This window comes from Polypterus senegalus, chromosome 10 (assembly GCF_016835505.1).
Source record: "Polypterus senegalus isolate Bchr_013 chromosome 10, ASM1683550v1, whole genome shotgun sequence".
Lineage (NCBI taxonomy): Eukaryota > Metazoa > Chordata > Cladistia > Polypteriformes > Polypteridae > Polypterus > Polypterus senegalus.
The window spans coordinates 43,694,052-43,707,927 of NC_053163.1; the positions used below are offsets into that span (position 1 = coordinate 43,694,052).

General features: G+C 43.9%; 1 protein-coding gene across 1 annotated transcript in view; it reads left to right on the top strand.

The window, feature by feature from the left end:
• col4a6 (collagen, type IV, alpha 6) overlaps positions 1-9,614 on the top strand; it is a 582,406-nt gene extending 572,792 nt beyond the window's left edge. The window contains exon 45 of the mRNA XM_039765772.1: positions 9,087-9,614. Within this exon, the coding sequence (XP_039621706.1) occupies positions 9,087-9,353 (267 nt within the window). The 3' untranslated portion in view covers positions 9,354-9,614. The remainder of the gene's footprint in view (positions 1-9,086) is intronic.
• Positions 9,615-13,876: the final 4,262 nt, after the last annotated feature.

Here is a 13,876-nt window from a genome sequence, read left to right on the forward strand (position 1 = left end):
CCTGCTTTCCAGTTGAAGCACCTTACTTTGATCAAATGTTGTACTGGCCTCGTAGTTCAGAAATTACAGAATTAGCATTGCCAGCAGTGTACATGACAATCTTGTATGAGCCCCCAAAATATCTGTTACATGTCTCAGCATGAGACCCTGAAAACAGACTGTATATGCCTATAATAAACTGAAGTGAACATGGAAAATAAACAACAGGAAAACAGTTGTGGTGTTCATCTGTGACCTCTTTTCAGCAATAATTTAAAGAGAGAGACCCAGCACAAAGCTTTGTGGCTTTGTTTTATATATATAATTTGGAAGGGAGAGAGAATACTAATCCTAGCAAACTATATACATTATTATTTTTTTCTCTGTGACTACACTTTAAGTGGGTGTTTGATTCTTATGATTGACTGTTCAGCAACCTTACAACTATTACCCCTGCATCTACTGGTGAAAGTGCCAAAAGCCCTATATATAGTATTTACCAAAAGGGTGGAGCAAGGAAAGCAACCGTACACAATGGCTGTTTAGCCATGCTGTGTGCTTTTCTAAGGCAATGAGTGCTGAACATGTCCTTCTGATGATGCGGGTTCTACTTCATGCTCCCATTTGGCTTTTGGGGAGCTCTCGAACCAGACACCATCAGTAATGTCACTGGATGAGCTGATCAGTGAAGATATCAATGAAGCAAAGGGGATGGTGCAAAAAGTGCAAAGTGCTTTCATTAAAAACAGTCAAACCAAAAACAGTGTCAAAATAGTGCAGTGCTTCAAATAAGTAATTAAACAAATAACACAATAAAACCAGTGAAAGGGTGGAGGTTAAAAACACAATAAATAAATCCTTTAAAACAACGAGGTTAAAACAATGGCTGGAAATAGTCTTTTTAAAACAAAGCTTGGTGCCGTCTTTTACTGCTGACTCCCCTGCTTCTCCCTTCCATGCTATGCACCAGGGGTGTCACCCTACCTGCAGCTGACCTTCACTCGACTGGTCTGGTGGCTCCCGATCCCAGGCTTTGTTCAGCCCCTGCCAGACCAAGACTTGGCTTCCCCCAACAGCCAGGATGCTCACGCTGGGGGTCCATTCCAAATCTACAGCTCCCTCTGCCTTTGCTGCAGCATGCCAACCTTCTCCCGGTCACTCCTGCTCCATACATGCGCTCAGCAGGAGCGACCACTACCGTCGGCCAAACACCCCACTAGGGCTCGCCTCTCCCAGCTGCCTGCATACATCCGCAAGTCTGCGCTCGCTCTCTTTCTCTCTCACACACACTGGCTCCCTTGCTTCCAGCAGCCTTCTTCGTTAATCTCTTTTTGATTTGCCTCTTTCAGTTTGCTTCCCCATTTCAGCCTCTCGCTTCTACTATATATTACTGGGACGTGGATCAGGTATGGTGATTAGCAGCTCCTGGCATCAATTATGGATGTGGACGACTCCTCACCTGTGCACCTTAAGCAAGGACCACCCGCATCACGAAACTCCCGGGAACTGATCCAGCCACACTACCATGCCCCCTCTTTAATTAAGCGATTATCTATTTAAAAATGGCCTTTTGAGCTGAGCTGTGGACCCGCTACACCACAGTCCTGAATATGGGGCAGCTTGAAAGAAAGATTACTCACACTTGCATCTACATATTACTTCAGTCATTGCATAGTTTTCAGTCAAACTTTAACAAAAAATATGATTGTGTAAAACTATAAGTCAGTGGTTTAACACAAAACTGCAGCCAATCAAGAATATGGCCACCAGTAAGCAATCATGAGGGTGAGGTACTGTGTTTCACAATGTATTAGAATGCCAGCAACAGTGAAAAGAAAACGCCAGCCAAATAAAAGCTTAAAAAAGCACACAAAATGTAGGCCTATGAACATAATATTTTGTCACAGAGTATAAACACTAAAGGACAGTATTAAAAGATATTTCAGCATACATCAAATACTCAACACTGAAAGTAGAAACGTAAATGAATATTCATTCTAGGAAGGCACATTTGATGCTGTTATTCACAATAATTGCACAACTCACGTTTTGTTGGTCTTTCAGTCAATTGTTTTTATTTAGTTATTTGGTTAGTCCAATTGTCATCCAGATAGATTCCCCTTCGAAGAAGAAGTCAGAGCTTTTTCAGATGCTAGTGGTTATCCAGGTTTTCCTGTTAATCCACTCTCAGTTAAATGTCCTTTTTATATCTTTCTCAGATGGGTATTGATTCTTAAGGCAGATGTAGTCCTAAACATTTACTTTCCATTTTTTATTTAATGGGCAAAGTGCTAAATCATACTGTACATAGAAAATCATCATGATTCATGATAATGTTAATGACAAGTATTCCAATGTAGTGAGATGTACTGTACTTGTTCATGCAGCCTTTAAATTGCATCTTATCTCATTTTTCTGAAAACACTTTACCTGGTGTAGGCCACAGAGGCAGCAGGTCAAGCAGGTCAGTCCAGACTTCCCTGTCCCCAGCTATAGATTCCATCTCTTCCTGGAAAATTCCTAAGCATTACCAACCCAGCTGAGAGATATAATCCCTCCCGTGTGGATGTAGATCGACCAGTAAACCAAGAGTTTTGTCTTTAGACTCATTTCCAACTTTACCAACACAGATTGATACAACACCTTCAAAACAGCTGCCACCACTCCAATCTACTTCCTGATATTTGCTTTTCCAACTTGTGAACAAGATTCTGAGATATTTGAACTTTTTCACTATGGGCAGTTGACCCTCACCCCCACTAATCTGGAGAGACCAATCCACTCCTTCCTGAGAGTCAACCATGACCTCAGACCTGGAGGTGTTGACCCTCATCCCAACTGCTTCACACTCTGTAGCAAATCAGTCGAGTGTGTGCTTTAGGTTAGACACAAAGAGGACAGCATCAGCTGCATAAAGCAACAATGCTGTCCCCTTCCCAGTAGACACCCTCAGATTCTTAAACCATCCATCCATCCATCCATCCATTCTCTTCCGCTTATCCGAGGTCGAGTCGCGGGGGTAGCAGCTTAAGCAGAGAGGCCCAGACTTCCTCTCCCCGCCACTTCTTCCAGCTCTTCCGGAGAATCCCATGCGTTCCCAGGCCAGCCGGGAGACATAGTCCCTCCAGCGTGTCCTGGGTCTTCCCGGGGCCTCCTCCCGGTTGGACGTGCCCAGAACACCTCACCAGGGAGGCGTCCAGGAGGCATCCTGATCAGATGCCCGAGCAACCTCATCTGACTCCTCTCGATGCGGAGGAGCAGCGGCTCTACTCTGAGCCCCTCCCGGATGACTGAGCTTCTCACCCTATCTTTAAGGGAAAGCCCAGACACCCTGCGGAGGAAACTCATTTCAGCCGCTTGTATTCGCGATCTCGTTCTTTCGGTCACTACCCATAGCTCATGACCATAGGTGAGGGTAGGAAGGTAGATCGACTGGTAAATTGAGAGCTTTGCCTTACGGCTCAGCTCCTTTTTCACCACGACAGACCGATGCAGAGCCCGCATCACTGCGGATGCCGCACCGATCCGCCTGTCGATCTCACGCTCCATTCTTCCCTCACTCGTGAACAAGACCCCGAGATACTTGAACTCCTCCACTTGGGGCAGGATCTCTCCCCAACCCTGAGAGGGCACTCCACCCTTTTCCGCTGAGGACCATGCTCTCGGATTTGGAGGTGCTGATTCTCATCCCAGCCGCTTCACACTCAGCTGCGAACCGATCCAGAGAGCTGAAGATCACGGCCTGATGAAGCAAACAGGACAACATCATCTGCAAAAGCAGTGACCCAATCCTGAGTCCACCAAACCGGACCCCTTCAACACCCTGGTTGCGCTTAGAAATTCTGTCCATAAAAGTTATGAACAGAATCGGTGACAAAGGGCAGCCCTGGCGGAGTCCAACTCTCACTGGAAACGGGCTCGACTTACTGCCGGCAATGCGGACCAAGCTCTGACACCGGTTATCAGGGGGTCCGGTACCCCATACTCCCGAGCACCCCCACAGGATTCCCGAGGGACACGGTCAATGCCTTTCCAAGTCCACAAAACACATGTAGACCGGTCGGGCAAACTCCCATGCACCCTCCAGGACTCTGCTAAGGGTGAAGAGCTGGTCCACTGTTCCGCGACCAGGACGAAAACCACACTGTTCCTCCTGAATCCGAGGTTCGACTATCCGACGGACCCTCCTCTCCAGAACCCCCGAATAGACTTTTCCAGGGAGGCTGAGGAGTGTGATCCCTCTATAGTTGGAACACACCCTCCGGTCCCCCTTTTTAAAGAGGGGGACCACCACCCCGGTCTGCCAATCCAGAGGCACTGTCCCCGATGTCCATGCGATGTTGCAGAGACGTGTCAACCAAGACAGTCCTACAACATCCAGAGCCTTAAGGAACTCCGGGCGATCTCATCCACCCCGGGCCCTGCCACCAAGGAGTTTTTTGACCACCTCGGTGACTTCAGTCCCAGAGATGGGAGAGCCCACCTCAGAGTCCCCAGGCTCTGCTTCCTCATTGGAAGGCATGTTAGTGGGATTGAGGAGGTCTTCGAAGTACTCCTCCCACCGACCCACAACGTCCCAAGTCGAGGTCAGCAGCACACCATCCCCACTATATACGGTGTTGACACTGCACTGCTTCCCCCTCCTGAGACGCCGGACGGTGGACCAGAATCTCCTCGAAGCCGTCCAAAGTCGCTCTCCATGGCCTCTCCAAACTCCTCCCATGCCCGAGTTTTTGCCTCAGCAACAACCGGCCGCTGCGTTCCGCTTGGCCTATCAGCTGCCTCCAGAGACCCACAGGACAAAAAAGTCCTATAGGACTCCTTCTTCAGCTTGACAGCATCCCTCACCGCCGGTGTCCACCAACGGGTTCGGGGATTGCCGCCACGACAGGCACCGACCACCTTGCGCCACAGCTCCGGTCAGCCGCCTCAACAATAGAGGCACGGAACATGGCCCATTCGGACTCAATGTCCCCCACCTCCCTCGGGACGTGGTTGAAGTTCTGCCGGAGGTGGGAGTTGAAGCTACTTCTGACAGGGGACTCTGCCAGCCGTTCCCAGCAGACCCTCACAACACGTTTGGGCCTACCAGGTCTGACCGGCATCTTCCCCCACCATCGAAGCCAACTCACCACCAGGTGGTGATCAGTTGACAGCTCCCCCTCTCTTCACCCGAGTGTCCAAGACATATGGCCGCAAGTCCGACGACACGACCACAAAGTCGATCATCGACCTGAGGCCTAGGGTGTCCTGGTGCCAAGTGCACATATGAACACCCTTATGCTTGAACATGGTGTTCGTTATGTACAATCCGTGACGAGCACAGAAGTCCAATAACAAAACACCGCTCGGGTTCAGATCGGGGGGGCCATTCCTCCCAATCACGCCCTTCCAGGTCTCACTGTCATTGCCCACGTGAGCATTGAAGTCTCCCAGCAAAACGAGGGAATCCCCAGAAGGTATGCCCTCTAGCAACAGATTCTTAAACCACAAACTGGAATTTCCACCCAAGAGGGTAAACATTATTATTATACAAAATTATTGTCTGTTTTACCTACATTTTTATCCCTCTTTAATTTAACATTGTTTTTTATCAGTATGCTGCTGCTGGAGTATGTGAATTTCCCCTTGGGATTAATAAAGTATCTATCTATCTATCTATCTATCTATCCATCCATCCATCCAGGAGAGGTGACAAGACACAGCCTGATGGAGACCAACACCCATAATCAAAGATTTTGACTTAAAGCCAAGTGTTTGAACTCAGGTCTCACTGCTTATATGAAAAGCAAACTGCACACAAGAGCAACACTAATACCCCATGTTCCTGCAGGGACACTGTCATATGCTTTTTCCAAAACCACCAAACACAAGTAGATTCCTATGCACTTTCCAGCAACTGCGCCAAGGTGAGGAGCTGATTTATTATTCTCCAGCAGGACAGAATCCACATCATTCACCTTGCATCTTTGGTTCAGCCATCGGATGGAGTCTTCCCTTTACCCCTCTTGCGTATGCCTTGCCTGGAAGGCTGAGGAGTGTAATCCCTCTGTAGCTGGAACACACTCTCTGGTCACCATTCTTAAATATAAGTTTATACTTTTCCATCCCTGTTTAACACAGTCTGGACAAGGACACACCTTCCCCTCCTGAGGCATTGAACAGTTTGTTAGAACAATCTCGAGGCCCTCTGAAAGTCTTTCTTCATGACCTTCCCAAACTCCTCCCATGCTCAAGCTTTTGTTTTCACAACCAGTTTTGCAGTTGACCTCTTAACCTGTCAGTACCTCTGGCCTGAGTCAGAAATTCTAACAGAGACCATTTCCATTCTTCAATCTAACAACTTCCCTCACTTCCGGTGTTCATCATTGAGTCCTAGGGTTGCCATCATGAGGTGCCCCAACTGCATTAAGACCATGGCTTTTAGCACCTGCTTCCAAAACTAAGGCCTTGAACAGAGTTGATTTGGACTCAGTGTGCCCCTACTTCGTTTTGCACATGGGAGAAGTTGTTTCAGACGAAAGACATCAACTCATCATGAAAGGTAGCTTTAGCCAGACATTCCCAGGACACCTTACATACTTAACTAGAATTCCCCAGTCTGTCCAGCTTTACGCCCCTCACTTTGAATCCAGCTCACTACCAAGTCATGATCAGTTGACAGCTCTGCCCCTCGCTTCACTAGAGTGTTCAAAACATATGGTCTCAGGTCAGATGACACAGCTACAAAGTCTCTCCTGGTAAAAATGTTTGGGCTAAAATGTCAGACAAAGAACCATTCACAACAAACCTCATGACGGTATAAATTAAAAAGATGCACTGGGCCTGAGGATCGTGTTCACCAATAAGCACCTAGTGATCAGGCAACCCACATAACCTAGCTGGCTCAGCCCGAAATGGCAATGTAGAGCCATCTTGTGAGCTCACCACCCTCAAGATGAAGGATGAGGATCGGGTGTGATGCCTTTAAACTGTGTCACAGAATAATCAAAGAGTGATTGCTTCAATGGGCTGTATTTTTCAAACTCCAATGGGAAACTAAAAAGTTCATGCTAAATGCACAAAGTTATCCCAAAACACTGTGCAGTCAGAAGGCCTGCCCAAGCAATTTGGAAACAAGATACCAAATAGAAATTGTTTTGAGCATATCATAGAAATTGAAAATAAATTATTATGGTGACTAATAAACTTTATAAAAATATATTATTGATATGAGTTTAATACTTAATTTTTGTGAAACAGCATTATTTTCTGGGAAAAGTGGGCACTGTCCCACATTCCTCTAATGTGGAGAGATGCCACTGACTACTAGCAGCCATCTTCAAATACTGTATCATATGGATTTTTTTAATACTTTGTGCTTCTGTAAACCCTGAATGATTTTTGGAGCAATATTTAACAGTTTTTTTAAGCTTGAGTATTTCAAAATGCCTGTACCTTGGTTGGGCATATATGTGATTTCACATGAACAGGGAAACTATTATTTTTAAGGAAACACATATCACACAATTAACCTTCTCCTGCTGGTCTTCCTAACAAACTAGTCTACAGTACCATGTATTTTTATATTACACATAAAGAAATTATACAAATTCATTACCATTTCTTTACATTGTTATTGTGCTTATTATTTTAAGTGTGTCTTATATTCAAAAATAGCATCTGCATTTTAACCTTCCCACTGTTCTGGCTCACTGTGATGCAAACAAAATATTGGAGAATCAATCTATAGAACCTTTAAACATTACTAAACATCAAAGGAGAATGCCACCTGCTTTCATTTTCAGAATGTATAAAGTGTAACATTTTTCCACTTTAAAATATTTTCAGCTTGTTGTTGGTCGTTATTTGAATATTGCAGGTAGCTATGACTGTCAAAATATGTCATTGTACATTATTAATTTATAAGGTTATTAAGACATGATATGACTCTCCTTTCTTACAAACACTTCAAGAGCCTATTTAAAATATACTTTGTTTTATGTACCATGTATGATGTATTATAAGTTAGGACTGGATGTACTCATTTTTGCAATTTTCCTCTTGTGTGTGTTATAGTTAGTTAAATATTTGAATGGAAAAAGATTTTGAATTCTCATTTCAATTTGATTATATGATCTGCATACATATGCAGAATTTGAACTTAAAACATATTTACCTATTCACGTATTTACAAAATCTTGTGAAACTGAAATGTGACGTTACTCAAAGTATTAATGTTACTGTACTGTACTGTACACCCTGATAACTAACACTATGCTTGTTTGTGTGAATTAAGTTCTGTTTATGTCACTCATTACTGAGCAGAGGTTTATAGCATGTGTACAAATTTACAACAATGATACAGTAACAGTAAAGTACTAAACTTTACAATATTAAAATGCATAGACTCACAATGGTGGTTACCTATAAGAAAATTGTGACCATTTTAAATCCTGCAAATATAAGCATTAAAATAGGACCAGCAGAGGTGGAAAGGAAAACTAAATCTCTCAAAAACAGCATTCCTGTAGGGATTAAGCCTCTGTATGAACTGTATGAACAGAACAAAAATGACATGGTATTGTGTCAGTAAGAGCTGAATTCCAAGATTTATAATCACTCTTCTATCTGACTTCATTAACAGCATTTCCTTGGCAAAGTAGCAGAGCATCCAAGAGCCACCACAGGAGAAACAGAATGCAAGAGACTAATTGACAGTTCATAATGATTGCTTAGATTTTGCTTTTGATTTAAAAGAAATATTTTCTAACAACTTTTAACCAGTTTTCTTCCGTGTCCCTTTATGCTTGTTAAAAACTCCCTTCACCAAGTTAAAAAGCTTGTATCATATCACCACATAATCTGTATTTGTTTGAATGAGAGGATTAAACTCTTTCATATTTTGCCTCCGGTCCCGGAAATATATTTTCTGAACTGTCCCTGACTGTTACCTTACTGCTAAAACAATAAAAGAACATCTTAGACTTTGCCATTTTCAGTGATATTATTTTTGTTGCTTTCAGGCATTTCAAATTTTTTAACTGTTACAGTTAAAAAATCCTAATTATATTTTTTAAATGTTAAGATGTCTTATGTTTACCTTTCAATGTTATTGTTACTTCTAGCATACAGCTTCAGGAGCTGAAGGTGGAGGCCAATCTCTTGTTTCCCCGGGTTCTTGCCTGGAAGATTTTCGTGCAACACCCTTTATTGAATGCAATGGTGCTAGAGGAACTTGCCATTACTTTGAAAGTAAATATAGCTTCTGGCTGACAACCATAGAAGAAAACCAACAGTTTGCTGAACATATCCCTTCCGAAACCCTCAAGGCTGGTCAGCTACGAACACGGGTCAGTCGCTGCCAAGTATGCACAAAAACTATCCTTGTATAATATCATTTGTATCATGATTAATTCACTAAAAGTTTCCTGTTTTATATATTTTGTTATGTTGTTTTGTATGTTTAACTCTGATACTGTGAAATGTGCTAAATAAAATGCATCATCTTAGATTTAGTCGTAAGTCATTTCAGAGTCATTTGACAAAATGCACTTTTTGTCTATTTTACAAGGACATCCAGAAATCACCTGTTCTTGTGTAAATACCATACCTAATAACATCAAACTTTCAATAAATCAAACTGAATAATTATATATTTCTAGATTGTAAGTTATTTATTTCTTAATACAGCACTGGAATTTACTGCTACTATAATTGTCATTGATATTGTGAGCTGGGGGGATACTAGAGGATACAGACATTCCTCAGGAAACCCTTCCTAAAAATTCTGAAAGACTACCTTCACTTTGCTCCTTTACTTGCTGGGCTTACTTGCGGCTGCTCTGTCGCACGGTACTCTGCATACTGAAAAGCCTGAGCAGCACCTGTCAGTTTTGAATTGGCTGATTGCTTTGTTTTCTCTCTCCTTCCCCGGTCATCCTCTGCTTCTGTTGGGGGTCCCGCTCCTGTTGTGCTCCCCTATGATGTTTGTTTATTCTTTAATCAAGACCTAACTGCATACTGAGCTCATTTTACTTCTGAAAGAGACATGTTCGTTTGAAGTGTTTGAATAAAGTTCCTTTCTCTACAATCTCCTGTGTTTTCTGTGCAATTCTGTGACACAAGCATAACAAGTGGTACCAGAAGTGGTTGCACAGATGGATCCTCAAGACGATGTGAATGTTCTGCGTCTGGCTAAGGGCTCTGCGCTTTGCCAATGGAAATTGGACCTGGACTGCCCTGTTCATGCGCAGTTGCAGGATTTAATTCATCCCGTTCACAGCTGGTTCGTGGGGGACTTGATCGAGCGGATTGTGGAGAAAGTAGCCAGTGATGTGGTACTGGCGGGGATTCTTGAAGTTCTCCACGACAAGTTTTTTTGTTATGATGTTGACTCGTTCTCCACTTTCAACAAATGATTGGAAGGCTCCCACGCTGCTTAGAGAGAGGGTGGTGCATTTGCTTCGCGGCACACTCACAACCTGCCCAAGATCGATGCAATGAACAGCGGGCTCAGGAACCTGAACATCCAGTTTTCTCAGAAAGACAATCCCAGGCTCCTGTTGTTGCTGATGTGACCACATCTGGAGAGGCTCCTGGTCGTAGACGCCGACGTGAATATTTCCGTAGTGGTGCCGAACGCAGATATTTCCAGTATGATCAGGTCGGACACCAGAGAATGTCGCCTCTCCCTTGCTTGGTCCTTGGTGGTCGGCTTAGCCGAGGTGTGTTGCTCCCATGTTCCTTAGACTTCAGTGAAAAAGGACCACTTAGTGATCTCCGTGATGTTAGCGGGCCACAAGATCCCTGCCTTGTTGGACTCAGGTAGTGACCTTTGTGTTGTCAGATGTGACTGCCTCAGCAGTACGTTCCCGTGTAGCACTGAGACTGTGAACATACGCTGTGTACATGGGGATGTTAAGGACTATGAGACTGTGCTGCTTCCTTTACAATATAAGGGCTGGAACTTTAAAGTTTGCCATTTCGGATTCCTGCCCATGGCCCTTGCTGATCGACAGGAGGAACATCCTATTCCCTAGGCTCTTAGCCAAGTTTGGGGCACCAGCCCTAGAGTCCCCGGTCATCATGAATGAAGGAGACGAACTGGTGGCTGTTGGAGAAGGACTCTGGACAAGACCCCGATTGTACATTGAACTCGATCTCTCCAGTGATACCGGGAGTGACTCCTCCAATTTCCTAGAGTAGCTGGCTGGCCCATCTACAATTTTTCAACTTGCAAATGCCTCCAAACACAAACTGAGCACTAGCGAGCAGACAGATTTTGTGTGCTTGCAGCATGCTGATAGCTCATTAGAATATGCATTTAAACAAGTTTGCTCCACTAGTGACTCTTATTATCAAGAGCGTGCCTCCGGGAGCTTGAAAACCCCGCACTTTCTTGAGAAAGACGGATGCCTTTTTAGAGTGATATCAGATCATTTAGTGGGGGAATTTATTAAACAATTAGTTGTACTTGAAGTACATAGGAACATTCTTTTGCAGTTCTCTCACATCCTGGGTGGGCACCTGGAGGCTGATAAGACTAGAGATCGTTTATCAAAATGATTTTATTGGCTGAATATGGGAAAAGATGTTGAGCGATTCTGTACTTCATGTCCTGATTGCCAGATCTGTCTCTATTTATAAACCTCCTCGGGTTACCCTTTGTCCTATGCCTATTCTGGAAGTCCCCTTTTAGCGGGTGGGATTAGATATTGTAGGTTCTCTTCCTAAGAGTAAAAATGGGTATCAATATATGCTAATGTTGGTTGACTATGCAACACAATATCCGGAAGTGGCTGCTTTGAAAAAGACCAATCCACTGTAGCCAAAGCTCTATGCGAGATTTTTACTCGTATTGGCATCGCTAGGGAAATTTTAACTGATCAGGGCACACCTTTTACTTCTCACGTGATGAAACAATTGTGTGACAGCCTTGCTATTAAGAAATTGAGTACCTCTGTTTACTCTCCACAGACGAATGGTTTGACTGAAATATTTAACAACACTTTAAAACAGATGATCAGGCGATCATGATGATCAAACATCTTGGGACTCTGTCCTTCCTTTTATTTTGTTCACAGTGCGGGAATCACTGCAGGCATCCACTGGCTTGAGTCCTTTCAAGTTATTATTTGGCAGGCGCCCACGAGGCATCCTGGATGTTGTACGAGAGGAATGGACAGGAAACGAGGCAACAGCTCATTGACCGAGCTTTGTGGATTGGTTAATTTCATTGCAAGATAGACTTTCTAAGCTTTCTTCTATCGCTGTGGAGCATCAGTGAAGTGAGCAGGAAACCCAGAAACGCCTTTACGATAGGCACTGTAAGCTCCATGAATTCAAACCTGGTGATTGTGTTTTGGTACTGATTCCGTCTGACCCCCACAAATTCCTAGCGAAATGGCATTGCCCTACCATTATTGAGGAGTGTATGGGACCAGTGAATTACAAGGTTAGAATACCAGGCTGGCGCAAACCATTCAAGATTTTACACTTTAATCTCTTGAAGGAGTGGCATGACCCGCAGGGGGTTTACACTTCCTTGGCTGCTAACTCACAGACCGAAGTTGCTATTTGTGACAATTTGACTGACTCACAAAAGACAGAATTGTTACCTTTGATTGAACAGAACACTGATTTTTTTTTGGACTTGCCAGGTGTGACTAATCTTGCTGAACACAAAATCACTACTGAACCTGGTGTTCGGGTGTTGATGCGGCCGTTTCGGATCCCGGAAGCGCAACGGAATATTGTTAGCGATCATATAGCAATGATTGGCATACACATTTAGAACGTCTTCAGGCAGTCTTTGAAAGATTGAGACAGGCTGGCTTGACAGCTATCACTAAGAAATGTAAATTGGGTATGTCTGGTACTCATTATTTGGGTTATTCCATGGGCAGGGGTTTACTTCAGCAACATTTTAGAAAAGTGGAAGTGATGCTTGCTTACCCCCGGCCAAAAATGCAGAAACGGGTACGCGCTTCTCTTGGGCTTGCTGGTTATTACAGAAGATTTATCCCTGACTTTGCAAATAGGGCTGCTCCTCTTTCAGAACTTACTTGAGGCAGGATAAACTGCCCTATTTTATAGACAGAAATTTGTGAACGTTCCTGTGATTTGTGATTTGAAAACTGCTTTGTCTTCCTATCCGGTTTTGCGGAATCCCGACTTCTCTAAGGATTTTGTTCTACAGACAGACGCAAGTGCATTTGGTGTAGGGGCTGTCCTGTCCCAGGATTTTGATGGGAAAGAGCACCCTTTCACATATTTAAGTATAAAATTACTTCCTGGGAAACGCAATTATTTGACTATTAAGAAAGAATACTTGGTGATTAAATGGGCTGTGGAAGCGCTTCGTTATTACTTATGGGGTCGAAATTTCACATTAGTGACTGATCACGCTCCAGTTCAATGGTTATACTGTCAGAAAGATATGAACTCTCGTCTTATGAGATGGTTTTTAGGCTTGCAACCTTACAGTTTTACAGTCAGACATCGACCTGGCTCTGAACATGTTAATGCCGATGTCCTGTCATGCCTGTTTGAACCTGGTTTGGAGAGTTACTTGATTCACGAAAATGTAAATAAAGCTGAGGGAGGGGATGTGAGCTGGGGTGCTGATCGCACCCCTAGAGGATACAGACACTCCTGTGAAAACCCCTCCTAAAAACGCTGACAGACTAACCTTCACATTGCTCCCTTACCTTACTTGCTAGGCTACTTATGCCTATGTTGCTTGATAAGCTTCCCGCGCGGTACTGCGCATACTTAAAAGCTTGAACAGCACCTGTCAGTTTTGGAAATTGATTGTTTGCTTCTCTCTCTCTCTCTCTTTCTCTCTCTCAGACATTCTCTGGTCCTGTCAAGGAGCACGTTTAAACTTTTAAAAGAGACAAATGTTTGTTTGCAT